At 42.0% G+C, this 15,907-nt stretch overlaps 1 protein-coding gene across 1 annotated transcript in view; it reads left to right on the top strand.

Moving 5' to 3' along the window:
* Positions 1 to 15,907, top strand: part of LOC140187101 (alpha-1,6-mannosylglycoprotein 6-beta-N-acetylglucosaminyltransferase B-like) — a 919,793-nt gene that overhangs the window by 519,662 nt on the left and 384,224 nt on the right. Inside the window, exon 6 of the mRNA XM_072242054.1 lies at positions 4,284 to 4,448. Within this exon, the coding sequence (XP_072098155.1) occupies positions 4,284 to 4,448 (165 nt within the window). The remainder of the gene's footprint in view (positions 1 to 4,283; positions 4,449 to 15,907) is intronic.

The following is a 15,907-nucleotide window of genomic DNA, read 5'->3' on the forward strand; positions in this document are numbered from 1 at the left end:
TTGGAGATGGATCTATGGGTGCAAGGTATCATGGTTAATTGTTTAAATGATTACTTACTTCCTTTAAGGTTGAGCTGATGATTTAGTTAATAATTGTTAAATAATTGCCAAAATTGAGTGGCAGACAGTGTTTCCATATCCAACTAAAATCTGTGCTGGGAAGGTCTCTTAAGTAACACAATGGCAGACTGCAGTGCTTTTAACAGCAATGTTTTCAGGCTTCTGCTTACATATTCACTTTTTGCAGTTACTTTCCTGTTTATTTCAGATTATACTTAGCTTATGATGAGTCCACACAGATGCCTCAAACTATGGCTGCCAAATTAATCATAAATTGCTGAGTTGGTTAGTTTCTAGCTATAGTAAGTAATGGTTTCTAGTGAATTAGTGAAATCTCGATGACTGTGATTTGGATTATCGGACAGATTGTGCCCTGAAGTTGAAGTTTAACTTCTGATTTATTAACTTTATCTTCTGCCTCACATTGATCCAGGTGTTCATTTTAACACATAAAGGAATGTGCCAAAATATGTGACTTCTTTGCCAGGTAGCAGATGCAAAGGCAGTTCTGCAGGCAAATCTCTAACTGATGCTTGTTAAATGTGACAGGAGGCACATTTTGGTTCTCAATATACAAGAGATTCTAAAACTTAATACGCCGTTAGTCCATTTATAATGTGTATCAAAGTTAAAGCTCCATTTGCAAGGAGTAATTTTTCAGTTTTCTTGTGAATAGAAATCAAATATAGAAGTTCATAGGCACAACTTTAAAAATGATCTATATACTTAACAATGATTTTACGGTACGATGAAATATATTGGAGCACTATTATTAATTAAGTACTTCAGTGAAAAAGGATTTGAGTAAATCAGTGAAGATATCTTATTCTGGGCCCTGGAACAACTGCACTTAGAATGTCTGTGCAAGCCTGGTCTCCTCATTTTAAGAAGAATATGTCTGTGATAAAGGGAGTATATCAAGGGATAGTGGCATTGACAACGACATCCAGAGCCGCATTAAACAGGCATCAGCTGCCTTTAAGAGACTTCAGCGTAGAGTCTTTCAGAACAGGAGCTTTCGTCCCTCCATAAAGGTCGCCGTATACCAAGTGGTCTGTGTCATCACCCTCCTTTATAGCTGTGAAGCTTGGGTAACCTACAGCCGTCACATCAAGTCCTTGGAGCGCTTCCACATAAGCTGCCTCCAGCGCATCCTGGGAATTACCTGCCGTGAGCAGGTGCCTCACACTGAAATACTTGTAAAGACCAGCTGCAAGAGTATTGAAGCCATGATCACCCAGCGTCAGCTGCAGTTGCTGGGGCACGTGATAACGATGCCCCCATGTCAGCTAGCCCGCAGAGTGTTATACGGCCAGCTAGATCATGACTGACGCTCAGCTGGAGGGCTGAAGAAGTGCTATAAGGATCAGATGAAGAATGCTTTAAGGATGTGCAAGATCAGACCCGAGGACCTGGAGGATGTTGCTGCTGACCGTACCACTTGGCAACAGCTGTGTAGGGACGGGGTTTGTATTCTGGAGATGGAAAGAACAACCAGAAAACAGCAGAAGAGAGCCAGGAGAAATGTAGCCATGGTTGCCACCATTACCACATATACATGTCCCACCTGCAATAGAGCTTGTGGGTCCAGGATAGGACTGTATAGTCATCAAAGATCTCACCATTAAAGGAGTGGACATCGTCATTAGATTTTGATGGACTACCGAAGAATATCAAGGGTTTTCTGGTTGATTCCTAGAATGGGAAATTGAGGAGAGATTTAGCATGCAAGACTTATAGTCTCTTGAGCTCCAAAGAATGAGAGGGTATCTCATATAAAATGATGCAGAACATGACATGGTACTTTGAGTTATTGAGCCATTGAGTAATACAGCCCAGAAACTGGCCCTTCTTCCTTCCTGCTTCATGTTGACTACAACATCCTCCCTGCTAGTTGCAGTTGCCTACATGTGGTCCATAATGCTCCAAGCTATTCCCCCCCATGCTCCTATCCAAATGCCCCTTAAATGTTGCAGTTTTACTTGCTTTACCCACTTCTTCTGGCAGCTCATTCAAGATATTTACTTCCTTCTATATAAATAAGTTACTTCTCAGGCTTCTTTTAAATCTCTCTCCTCTTATCTTGTATCAGTGCCCTGTAGTTTTGGATTACTCCTCATGAAGTTGTAAATCTCTCTGAGGTCACCACTCATTCTCCTGCTGTCCTGGGAATAAAGATGCAGTGTGGCTAACCTCTCCCTGTAACTCAGCTCCTCTAGTCCAGGCAGCATCCTCATGGGTCTCTTCTGTACCTTTTCTAGTTTGACGATATTGACCAAAATTGTACACTGGACTCCAAATGTGGCTTCACAAATGACTTACATAACTGAAGCAGTATGTTCCTTCTCCTAAACTCGACACCCTGATTGATGAAAGCCAGCATGCTATACACCCTCTTCATCACTCTATCTATTTACATGGCTCCTTTCAGCAAACAGTGCACTTTCTGTTCTTTCTGTTCCAGACCATACATTAGTGCCCTGCGTTCATTGTATAAGTCCTACCCTGGTTTGCCTGTCTGAGATGCTTAGTTAAATTACAAACCATTTGCCATTCCTCTGCCTATTTACCAAAATGATCCAGATTTCTTTGCATTTCATTGTAACCTGCTTCACTATCAACAAAGCTTGCTAAGTTAGTATCATCAGCAAATTTGCTAACTGTGGCATGTACATTCATATCGAAATTATTTCTATAAGTAGTCACTAGCAGAGGTCCCAACACTGATCCCTAGCGCTCCGCACTGGCACAGGACTCCAGTCAGAGGATTGACCTTCAACCACCACCCTCTGTGTCCCATCGTCAAGCCAATTCTGAGTCAACTTTATGAGCTCCCCTTCAATCCCATGTTAATCCCTAACCTTCCAGATCACCCTGTCATGTGGGATCTTGTTAAAGACCTTACTAAAGTCCAGACAGACAACCTCCTCTGCCCTGCCTTCATATATCCTCTTAGTTACCTCTTCAAAATATTCAACAGGCATGATCTAGCACAAACAAAGCTGTGTTGCCTATTTCTAATCAGGTCTACAGCATCCAAATGATGGTAGATCTTGACCTTCTGAATGCCCTTCTGTAACTTCTGGACAACTGGAGTCTGTGTCGGCAGTGTATAGTTTGCTGTCCAGACCTTGGGCCCTTCTTCAACAATGGACCAGTAGCCACCTACCAGACTTTTGGGACTCTGTCAGTGGCTAATGGTGAAGTAAGTATCTCTACAAGGACTTCTGCAGTTTACCCTCTAGCCTTCCTCAAGCAATAGGGTGCACCTTGACAAGCCATAGGGAATTTCCTCTCTGAAGGCAATTCAAGGCTGCAAATACCTCCATCCTTGTAGTATGCATATGATTCAAGACTTCACTACCACTGTGAACAGTTTTTGGCTTTATTTGGGCTTATCTAATAAAGGATGTGCTGGCATGGGAGAGGGTCCAGAAGAGGTACACAAGAATGATCCACAGAATGAAAGGGTTAATTTATAAAGAGTGTTTCAAAGGTTCAGAGGTCTAATTTAATGTCAGAGAAATGTATACAATATACATCCTGAAATGCTTTTTGATGGCTCTGGGCCTGTACTCACTGGAGCTTAGAAGAATGATAGGAGATCTCATAGAAACCTATTAAATATTGAAAGGACTGGATAGAGTGGATGTGGAAAGAATGTTTTCTATCATGGGGAAGTCTAGGACCAAAGGGTATAGCCGTAGAATACAAACATGTTCCTTTAGCACATAGAAGAGGAGGAATATCTTTGGCCAGAGAGTCATGGTCTCAAAATTAACACCCAAGTCTGGGGTGGGAAGAAATGTCTTCACCCAGAGCATGGTGACTCTGAGGTAATCTCTGCCCAAGAAAGCTGTGGAGGCTCAGTTATTGGGTCTATTCAAAATAAGAGAATAATAGAGTTTTTTGATATTTGTGAAATCAGCAGATACAGGTTTAATGCTGGCAAGTTACAATGAAATTAAAGAACAATATTGATGTAATTGAATTGTGGTACAAGCATGAGGAATGGAAAGGCCCCTGCTGCTGCTTTGTTTTTGGGTGTTATGTTGTGCACAGTCCATGAAATTCATTTACCCTTGGTTGAAAGACTGTTTGAAATTGTGCTTTGAAATGTGTACAGTTCTGTAAAAATATGCAAGAACATTAGAAGATTACAATTGAAAATAATGGATCTTTTTTTCAATCTCTGCTTTCTTTCACTGTGTGGATTAATAAAGTGGATGAGAGCCCGGTGGACGTCTGACCCTTGCTATGCGTATTATGGTGTAGATGGCACAGACTGTTCCTTCCTTGAATACCTCAGTGAAAGAGAGTGGTTCTGTCCTCCTTTACCGTGGAAGAATCGAACAACTGTCCCTACCAGAACTGAAACAAAAGTCCAGGTATGCTGGTACTTTAATGTTAAAGAATAATCAATATACTAAAAACAAGAGGAGTATTCTAAGATCATTGAAATATCAGAGCCATTTATTTCTTTCATTATATTTTTTATATCTGAATTGTTTAAACAAGCAATTTATTGTAAGTGTTTCCTATTAATTGTTGATGATATTATTCCAACAGAACCTGCTTAACTTGTGCTTTATTACTCAAACATACACACAGTGGCCACTTTATTAGCTACCTCCTCTACCTAGAAAAGTGCCCACTGAGAGTATATTCATGGTCTTCTGCTGCTGTAGCCCATCCACTTCAAGGTTCAATGTTTTGTGTGTTCAGAGATGTTCTTCACACACCACTGTTATAACACGTGGTTATTTGAGTTACTGTCACTTCCTGTCAGCTTGAACCAGTCTGGCCATTCCCTGCTGACATCTCTCATTAACAAGGCGTTTTTGCCCACAGAACTGCAGATCATTAGATTTATTTTTGATTTTCCCACCATTCTCTTTAAATCCTAGAGACTGTTGTGTGTGAAAATCCCGGGGGATCAAAAGTGTTTGAGATACTCAAGCCACCCCATCTGGCACCAACGACCATTCCACAGTCAAAGTCTCATGATCACATTCTTTCCCATTCAAATGTTTGTTCTGAACAGCAACTGAACCTCTTGACTATACCTCCATGCTTTTATGCATTAATTTTCTGCTACATAATTGGCTGATTAAATATTTGCATTAATGAGCAGGTGTCATGTGGACATAATAAAGTGGCCATTGAGTGCAAAGGAGATCTATATTCAGAACCTAGGCATCTGAAAAACATATATGTTTGATCCCATTCCACTTTGAAGCTGTTACAAGTTAAAGTTTCAGTATTTCAAAATTAAGGTCTCTACCTGCTGCATTGCATACGCAGAGGTGACTTTGAGTTAGCAGATGATGAATCCAATGTTGGTGATATTGTCATTGACGTGACTGAGTCAGCCCTCCAGGCTTATTGTTAGGAAATAATAATTGCACATAATATGCTTCTGATAGTGAAGCTATGTGCATAGCTACTGTGTAACTGAAACAATGAAACACTGCCAGTCAAATCACTTTCCATATCATGAGGTTAATAATACCCTTTGTCCTGAACCACAATGAAATAACACAAAGATAATCAGTAATAAGAAATATAGTTAATCAAAATTCACTGCCACAAATTATAAATAAGCACACAAAACTACGTGAAAACTTTGGGTAACAATCTATTCTCTGGAGTTAGAAGCTCAAAATAAATGCTGAAGAACTTGCTGTTGTGTGCTATCATCTGAATCTCCAAATTAGATTGCTGCTTTGTAATTTACTTGCTATTATGCTCTCGATTTTGACAGCTTATTTGCAATACAATGCTCCAAATAGTACTGATGGAATGGCTAGATAGTAATACATGTTGTGATAGTTTTTCTAATGCCACTGATTTATGTATTTCAATGCCCTGTGGTGTGTTGGTTTGCTGGAAAATCTTCAGATCTTTTCCAACACAAGGAAGACATCCATCTATACAATCCTCCTGCCAATGAAGCTGAAGGTGCTTGCATACTGCATGGAAATATTGGCACCTTTGGTGCTTCCTGACCCTCTACTAGGCTGTCTCCTATTGCATCCAGAAAGATGAGAAAAATTAGACTCCCATTGGAAAATCCATTGCTGGCATTAACGGCTGTGCTGGGGAGCATTTCCTCGATAGAGCCATTATCAAAAAGACACAGTTAGACTTGTAGGATGCTTTCAACTTTTTTGGAGCAGCAAATGGCATCTTCTGCCAAGTAACCAAATGGAATACTGCCAGATTAGGATTTACAATTCTACAATATAGCCACTATTTTAAAGCGTCAACTAAACTCAATGCAAGCAATCAAACATTGTATGAGGACTTTTGCATTTAAACAGCCAGATGGTAGCTTCATCGGTAAAGATCAGATGGCTTTGTTCTGTGTGGAGAGTTCATAATCCAGCAAATGATGTGTTATCTTTTATATTGATCATCTTTATTGTGTACCTATATTAGCAGAACTCAGCAGTTAGGTTTCAATGAGGTAACACCTCATTCTTCTGAATTCTAGTGAATACTGACCCAGAGCCACCATGCGGTCTTCATATGACAAGCCATCCAATCCTGAAATAATTTCCGTGAAGCTCGTTTGAACCCTCTCTAGTTTCAGCACATCCTTTCTAAAATAATGACTCAAAACTGCTAACAATACCCCAAGTGAGACATCACCAATGATTTATAAAGTTTCAATATTACATCCTTGCTTTTATATTCTAGACCTCTTGAAATGAATGTTCACATTATATTTGCCTTCAGAACTACAGGCTCAACCTGCAAATTAACCTTTAGCGCAGGGGTCCCCAACCTTTTTTGCACTGCAGACCGGTTTATTATTGACAATATTCTTGCGGACCGGCCGATCCCGGGGGAGGGGGGGGATTACCAACAGACAAGAGTAGCAGTCAAATATGTTGTGTTTACCCCGAGAGACTACAATGACCATGAAGCCTTGCACGGGCACCAGTGCGCATGCGTGTACGTGCCAATTTTTTTTCTACGAATCGTTTTTGACGATTCTATTTGGGTGAGGGGGTGTTAATCACGACCGGAATATAGGTCGACTTCATTTCTGAAAGGGTTTATCTAACAAATTTAATATTAAACACACAGCGTATATTTTCCTTGCATGAATATAGTGATAAGTCAATTATCGGGGAGGACACAGGAGCTTGAACTAAGTGTTGAACGAACTTCCAGTAGAAGTGGTTGAGGCAGGTTGGATATTATCATTTAAAGAAAAATTGGATAGGTATATGGACAGGAAAAGAAGGGAGGGTTATGGGCTGAGTGCAGGTCGGTGGGACTAGGTGAGAGTAAGAGTTCGGCATGGACTAGAAGGGCAGAGATGGCCTATTTCCGTGCTGTAATTGTTATATGGTTATATAAGTCACTTATAAGTGAATAGCATCATAACATTTTAAGTAACGTTTGGATATTAAACACACAGCACATATTTTCCCCGTATGAACATATAAAATCATTGCAACACACCAATATCACTGAATCAGTGGGAGCCCTGGGCTTGTTTTCCTGCAACAAGACGGTCCTATCGAGGGGTGATAGGAGAAAGCAATACTCAAAGGGGTTTCCTGATGTCCAGTCTATTCCGCAATTTAGTTTTCGTTGCATTCATTGCAGAAAACTCTGCTTCGCAGCGATATGATGTTGGAAATGGAAGCAATGTTTTCAGTGCTTTCGTGGCTATCTCAGGATATTTAGCCTTGACTTTGATCCATAATACCGGCAGAGATGTTACGTCAAACGTACTTTTCAGCCCGCCGTCATTTGCAAGCTCGAGGAGTTGATCTTTTTCCCGTGCTGACATGAATGACGTGTGGGTAATGACATCGCCTGAGTAATGGCTCAACAGTGAGTGACAGGGAATGAGGAAAGGTGCTGCTGACTCATATCGCCAAATCATATCATTTCCTCACGACCCGGTAGCGTATGCTTTGCGGTCTGGTACCAGTCCGTGGCCCGGTGGTTGGGGACCACTGCTTTAGCGAATCCTGCACAAGGACTCCCAAGTCCCTTTGTGCCTCAGATTTTGTATTTTCTCTCCATTTGTGAAAATAGTCAACCCTTTCATTTCTTCGACCAAAGTGCATGACCATACACTTACCAAAACTGTATTCCGTCTACCACTTCTTTCCTCATTCTCCTAATCTATCTAAGTCTTCCTGTAGCCACTCTACTTCCTCAAAGCTACCTGCTCCTTCACCCACCATCATATTGTCTGCAAAGTTTGCAACAACGTCATTAATTTCCACCATCCAAATAATTGATATGTATCGTTCAAAGAATCGGTTCCAACACAGATCCCTCTGGTACATCACGATTCACCATCAGCCAACCAGAAAAAGGCTCCCTTTATTCCCACTCTGGCTCTTGCCAATCAGCCACTGCTTTATCCATGCTGGAATCTTTCCTGTACCACCATGGGCTCATAACTTATTAAGCAGCCTCATGTATGGCACCTTGTCAAAGGCCTTCTGAAATCCAAGTATACAACATCAACTGATTCTCCTTCGTCTATCCTACTTGTTATTTAGAATATAGATAGAACATAGAATAGTACAGCACAGTACAGGCCCTTCGGCCCACAAGGTTGTGCCGACCCTCAAAATCTGCCTCCCATATAAGCCCCCACCTTAAATTCCTCCATATACCTGTCTAGTAGTCTCTTAAACTTCACTAGTGTATCCGCCTCCACCATTGACTCAGGCAGTGCATTCCACGCACCAACCACTCTCTCAGTAAATACCCTTCCTCTAACATCCCCCTTGAACTTCCCATCCCTTACCTTAAAGCCATGTCCTCTTGTATTGAGCAGTGGTGCTCTGGGGAAGAGGCGCTGGCTATCCACTCTATCTATTCCTCTTATTATCTTATACACCTCTATCATGTCTCCTCTCATCCTCCTCCTCTCCAAAGAGTAAAGCCCTAGCTCCCTTAATCTCTAATCATAATGCATACTCTCTAAACCAGGCAGCATTCTGGTAAATCTCCTCTGAACCCTTTCCAATGCTTCCACATCCTTCCTATAGTGAGGCGACCAGAACTGGACACAGTACTCCAAGTGTGGCCTAACCAGAGTTTTATAGAGCAGCATCATTACATCGCAACTCTTAATCTAACTCTATCCCTCGACTTACGAAAGCTAACACCCCATAAGCTTTCTTAACTACCCTATCCACCTGTGAGGCTACTTTCAGGGATCTGTGGACATGTACCCCCAGATCCCTCTGCTCCTGCACGCTACCAAGTATCCTGCCATTTACTTTGTACTCTGCCTTGGAGTTTGTCCTCCCAAAGTGTACCACCTCACACTTCTCTGGGTTGAACTCCATCTGCCACTTCTCAGCCCACCTCTGCATCCTATCAATGCCTCTCTGCAATCTGCAGTTATTTCTTCAAAGAATTCCAACAGATTTGTCAGGCAAGATTTTCCCTTGAGGAAACCGTGCTAATTATAGCCTATTTTGTCATGTCCCTCCAAGTACCCCGAAACTACATCCTTAACAATCTACTCCAACATCTTCCCAAACACTGAGGTCAGACTAACTGGGCTATAGTTTCCTTTCTTCTGCCTCTCTCCCTTCTTGAAGAGTGGGAGTGACATTTGCAATTTTACAGTCTTCTGGAACCATTTCAGAATCTGGTGTTTCTTGAAAGATCATTACTAATGCCTCCACAAGCTCTTCAGCCACCTCTTTCAGAACTCTGGGACGTATACCAACTGGTTCACTTATCTACTTACTTTCCCAAGAACCTTCTCCCTAGTAATGGTAACTTCACACACTTCATGACCCCTGACACCTGGATCTTCTACTATACTCTGTGAAGACTGATACAAAATACTTATTCAGTTCATCTGCTATTTCATTGCCTTCCCCATTACTACATCTCCAGCATAATTTTCCAACAGTCCAATATCCATTCTCGCCTCTCATTTACACTTTATGTACTGAAGAAATTTGTGATACCTTATTTAATATTATTGGCTAGCTTACTTTTGTAATCCATCTTTACCTTCTCAATTATTTTTTTAGTTGACCTGTTGGTTTTTAAAAGCTTCCCAATCCTCTAACATCTCACTAATTTTTGCTCCATTATATGCCCTCTCTTTACTTTTATGTTGGCTTTGACTTCCCTTGTTAGCCACAGATGTGTCATCTTTCCTTTACAGCTATATAGTTCAGACCCCATCTGTAATACTGTGCTCAGTTCTGGTCACCTCGCTACAGGAAGGATGTGGAAACTATAGAAGGAGTGCAGAGGAGATTTACAAGGATGTTGCCTGGGTTGGGGAGCATACCTTGTGAGAATAGGTTGAATGAACTTGGCCTTTTCTCCTTGGAGCAACGGAGGATGAGAGATGACCTGATAGAGGTGTATAAGACAATGAGAAGCATTGATTGAGTGGATAGTCAGAGGCTTTTTCCCAGGGCTGAAATAGCTAGCACGAGAGGACACAGTTTTAAGGTGCTTGGAAGTAGGTACAGAGGAGATGTCAGGGGTAAGGTTTTTATGCAGAGAGTGGTGAGTGCGTGCAATGGGTTGCCAATGATGGTGGTGGAAGCGGATACAATAGGGTCTCTTAAGAAACTCTCGGATAGGTACATGGAGTTTACAAAAATAGAGGGCTATGGGTAAACTGAGGTAATTTCTAAAGTTAGTACATGTTCGGCACAGCATTGTGGGCCGAAGGGCCTGTATTGTACCATAGGTCTTCTATGTTTCTAATACTTCATCCTCTTTGGGATGTATACTGTATATCTTGTGCCTTCCAAATTGCTTCCAGAAATTCCAACTATTGCTGGTCTGTTATCATCCCTGCCAGTGTTCTTTTCCTATCAATTCTGGCTAGCTCCTCTCTCAAGCCTATGTAATTACCTTTATTCCATCCTAATACTGATGCATATGACTTTAGTTTCTTCTTCTCATATTTCAGGGTGAATTTGATCATATAATGATCACTTGCCCCTAATGATTCTTTTACCTAAAGCTCTCTAATCAGTTCTGGTTCATGGCAGAACACCCAATCCAGAATAGCTGATCCCCTAGTGGGCTCAACCACAAGCTGCTCTAAAAAGCCATCTCATAGGCATTCTAGAAATTCCCCCTCTTGGAATCCAGCACCAGCTCGATTTTCCTAATCTACCTGCATATTGGCATCCCCCATGACTATTGTAACATTGCCCTTTTGACATGCATTTTCTATTTTCCATTGTAATTTGTAAACCACATCCTTACTATTGTTTGGGGGTCTGTATATAACTCCCATCAGGGTCTTTTTACCCTTGACGTTCCTCAGCTCTGTCCACAAATATTCAGCCCCTTCCGACCCTATGGCACCTCTTTCTAATGACTTGATATCAATTTTACCATCAGAGCAATACTACCCTCTCTGCCTGCCTGCCTGTCCTTTCGATACAATATGTATCTTTGGACATTAAGCTCCCAGCTATAATCTTTTTTCAGCCATGAATCAGTGATGCCTAGAAAACCATACATGCCAATCTGTAACTGTGCTACAAATTCACCTACCTTATTCTATATACTGCGCCCATTCAAATAGTATACCTTCAGTCCTGGGTTCACCCTTTTTGACTTTGTCTGCCTTTAACATTGCAACTCATCCTGTTGATGGCAATTTTGCCCTATCATTACCCTCTCCTTGCTAGGAGTCTTACTGCACATTGACTGTGTTTGTAAACCAACTACCTCATCTTCTGCTTCCGTTTTAAGATGACACCTGTGAACCCCTGCGACTTCTGGCTGGTGGCTAACGAAATAAGGATAGTAACTAAATACTTTGATACCCACACTTTTTCTGGCAAATGATCATCACAGGTAATAGTCTGTAACCTCCCTTTGGATTTGGAGGCAATTTGATGTGGCAGAGCCAAGGCAAGGCGAGGCTGCGGGCCCATTGGCGAGACTGCGGAAGAGCATGAAAATCTGGCACAGGCCATATTGAAGCCATGGGTTCCAGGCACCAGACTCAACTGAGCATGATATGAAGGTGGAGATTTACAGGCCGAATTGAAGCGGCGAAGTCTGGCGTATCCAAGCAGTTGTTCAGATGGATATTTAAGCACCAGGACAGATCGAAAAGGTCACGGTATTGAGGCCCAAGGCGAGGTACAGGCTGGTTCAGATAGTTGCCTGAAGTGGCAGAATCTGATGTTCAGTTGGAGAGTTAAGCACTGGGCTGATTTAAAACAGTGGTCCCCAACCGCCGTGCCGCAAAGCATGTGCTACCAGGCCGTGAGGAAACGATATGAGTCAGCTGCACCTTTCCTCATTCCCTGTCATGCACTGTTGAACTTGAACATAGAGTTGCCAACTGTCCCGTATTGCTGGGACATCCCTTATATTGGGCTAAATTGGTTTGTCCCATACAGGACCGCCCTTGTCCCGTATTTCCTCCGCTAAGGTAGAGCGTTTCTATGAAACCTTTCGTGCCGAAATGGCGTGAAGCGAAGAAGCAATTACCATTAATTTATATGGGAAAAATTTTTGAGCGTTCCCAGACCCAAAAAATAACCTACCAAATCGTACCAAATAACACATAAAACCTAAAATAACACTAACATATAGTAAAAGCAGGAATGATATGATAAATACATAGCCTATATAAAGTAGAAATAATGTATGTACAGTATAGTCAGGAAGATGAAGGCAAAACCAATTTGTGGGGGAAAAAATCGGCACATACGCGCATGCGCATATTACATTCACACGTCACGCATGCGCACACAGATGCCCACGCAAGGCTTCATGGTCATGGTAGTCTTTCCTGGGGTAAACACGTGTCCCGAGATTTGACTGCTACTTTTGTCCCGTATTTGGGAGTGAGAAAGTTGGCAACCCTAACTGTAAAAGGCATGTTGAGGTGAGCTTAACCCTACTTGAAGCACCCCCCCCACCCGGTCGGCCAGTCCGCAAGAATAATGTCAATATTAAACCGGTCCGTGGTGCAAAAAAGGTTGGAGACCCCTGATTTAAAAGGTCAAGGTGCCGGAGACCAAGGTGAGGCACAGGCTGATTAAGATCACTGCTCCACAATGTTTACTCGGCTCTGCGCTGAACTATCAGACTCTCTTATGAACTTCAGTTCAGAAACGCTATTTGCTTGCGGTTACTGTTTGCATGATGTTTGGTTTCATTGCACATTACGTGTTAGGGATGGTCTTTCTAATGGGTTATTTCACTCTTTTATCTTCTTATGGATATGATGCAGTCTTTTATTATTCTCTATACATTGGGTGTTAGACAGTCGTTTTTCATATATATGGGGTTTGTTTTTGGGTTTCTTTGTCTTGTGCCTGCCTGTTAGGAGACGAATCTCAAGGTTGTATAATGCATACATACTTTGATAATGTACTTTGACCTTTGAACTATCACTTCGGTTTCCATCCCCCTGCCACCTGTACAACTCTAGCCAACCTGCCCGTAAGGATATTGGACCCCTCCAGTTCAGGTGTAACCCATCACTTTCGTACAGGTTGTACCTTCTCCAGAAGATCCACAAATCTGAACCAGGAACCCCTTCCCACTGCACCAGTCCCGCAGCTATGCATTCACCTACTAAGTCATCCTATTCTTGCCCTCACTGGCACATGGCACAAGCAGCAATCCAGAGCTTACTATCCTGGAGGTCCTGTTTCTCAACTTTCTACCTAGCTCCCTAAAATCTCTCTTCAGGTCCTCCTCACCTTGTCCACCTATGTCATTGGTGCCAGATGTTCCAAAAGGGGACAGGGAGGGAGGTTAAAAAAAATGGTGAAGGAGTGGCATTGCTAATCAGGGATAGTATCAGTATGCAGAAAGGGAGGACAACTTGGAGGGATCATCCACTGAGGTAATGTGGGTGAAAGTTAGAAGCAGAAAGGGAGAAATCACTCCGTTGGGAGGCCTTCCTTTAGCAATAGAGACACTAAGGAGCCGATTGGATAGCAGATTTTCAGAAGGTGCAAAGATAAATGGGTTGCACCTGAACCCAAGTTTAAACTAATTTGGCAGGGGAATGGGAACCAGAATGAAGAGACTCAGGAGAGGATGGATAGTAAAAAAGCGAAGCTAGCATACAGTCAGACTGTTAGGAAGGGCAGGCAGATGATAGGACAAAATTACAGCCAGCAGGGTGAGTATCAGTGCATTACGGATGCAGAATCAAAAATGGTAGCAAATACTCAAAGTGTTATATCTCAATGCATGGAGTATAAGAAATAAGTTGGATGATTCAGTTCCACTTTTACAGATTGTCAGGTACAATGTTGTGGCCAAAACTGAATCATGGTTGGAGGATGGTTGTATTTGGGAGTGAATGTCCAAGGTTACACATTGTATTGGAGAGATAAGGAGTTAGGCAGAGGGGATAGCATGGCTCTGCTGGTAAAGAATGGCAGCAAATCATTAGAAAGATGTGACATAGGATCAGAAGGTGTTGAATCCTTGTGGGTTGAGTTAAGAAACTGCAAAGGTAAAAGGACCCTGATGGCAGTTATGTACAGGCCTCCAAGCAGTAGCTAGGATGTTTACAGATTACAACAGGAGATAGAAAAGACACGTAAAAAAGACTATGTTATCGCAGTTATGGAAGATTTTAATATGCAGGTAGATTGGGAAAATCAGGTTGGTAGTGGTTCTCAAGAGAGTGAATCTGTTGAATGCCTATGAGATGACTTTTTAGAGCAATTTGTCATTGAGACTACTAGGGAATCATTATAGTGGATTTGGTGTTATGTAATGAACTGGAGGCGATTAGAGACCTTTAAGTAAAGGAACCCTTAGGAGGCAGTGATCACAAAATGATGGAGTCCTGCTTGAAATTTGATAGGGAGAAAGTAAAGTCTGATGTAGCAGTCTTTCATTGGAGTGAAGGAAATTATAGTGGTATGAAAGAAGCGTTAGCGAAAATAAATTGGAAGGAGATGCTGGCAGGGATTTCAGCAGAGCAGCAATGGCGTGAGTTTCTGGGGAAAAATGAGGAAGATGCAGGAAAGATGTATTCCAAATACAAAGAAATACTCAAATGGCAAAATAGTACTACCGTAGCTGACAAGGGAAGTCTAAGCTAATGTGAAAGCAAAAGAGAGGCATGCAACAAAGCAAAACTCAGTGGGAAAATAGAGGATTGGGAAGCTTTTAAAAACCTACATAAAACAACGAAAGGAATCATGAGGAGGGAATGAAAGCAAGCTAGCAAACAATATCAAGGTGAATTGAAAAAGATTTTTCAAGTATATAAAAAATAAAAGAGAGATGAGAGTGGAAGTAGACATCTCTGAAGAACTATCCTAGGTCCAATATATTGATCCGATTATGAAAAAGGCCTGCCAGCTGCTATATTTCATTAGGAGTTTGAGGAGATTTGGTATGTCACAAAAACTCCAGCACATTTCTACAGATGTACCATGGAGACCATTCTGACTGGTTGCATCACCATCTGGTATGTAGGGGCAACTAACCAGGATCAGAACAAGCTGCAAAGGATTGCAAAATCAGCCTGCTCCATCATGGACACTAGCCTCCCCTCCATCGAGGACACCTTCAAAATGCGATGCCTCAGAAAGGTGGCATTCATCATTAAGGTTCCCGCCACTCAGGACACGCCCTCTTCTTATTGCTGTCATCAGGGAGGAGGTACAGGGGCCTGAAGAAACATACTCAATGTTTTAAGAACAGCTTCTCCCCCCTCCACAGTGAGATTTTTGAATGGTCCATGGACACTACGTTACTATTTTCTCTCATTTTAGGAAAGATGTAGGAGCTTTAGAGGGGTGCAGGGGAGATTTTCTGGGATGCTTCCTAGATTATGAGGAAAGTTTGAATGAGCTACGGCTTTCCCATT

The sequence above is a fragment of the Mobula birostris genome, chromosome 24 (genome assembly GCF_030028105.1).
Source record: "Mobula birostris isolate sMobBir1 chromosome 24, sMobBir1.hap1, whole genome shotgun sequence".
Taxonomy (NCBI): Eukaryota; Metazoa; Chordata; class Chondrichthyes; order Myliobatiformes; family Myliobatidae; genus Mobula; species Mobula birostris.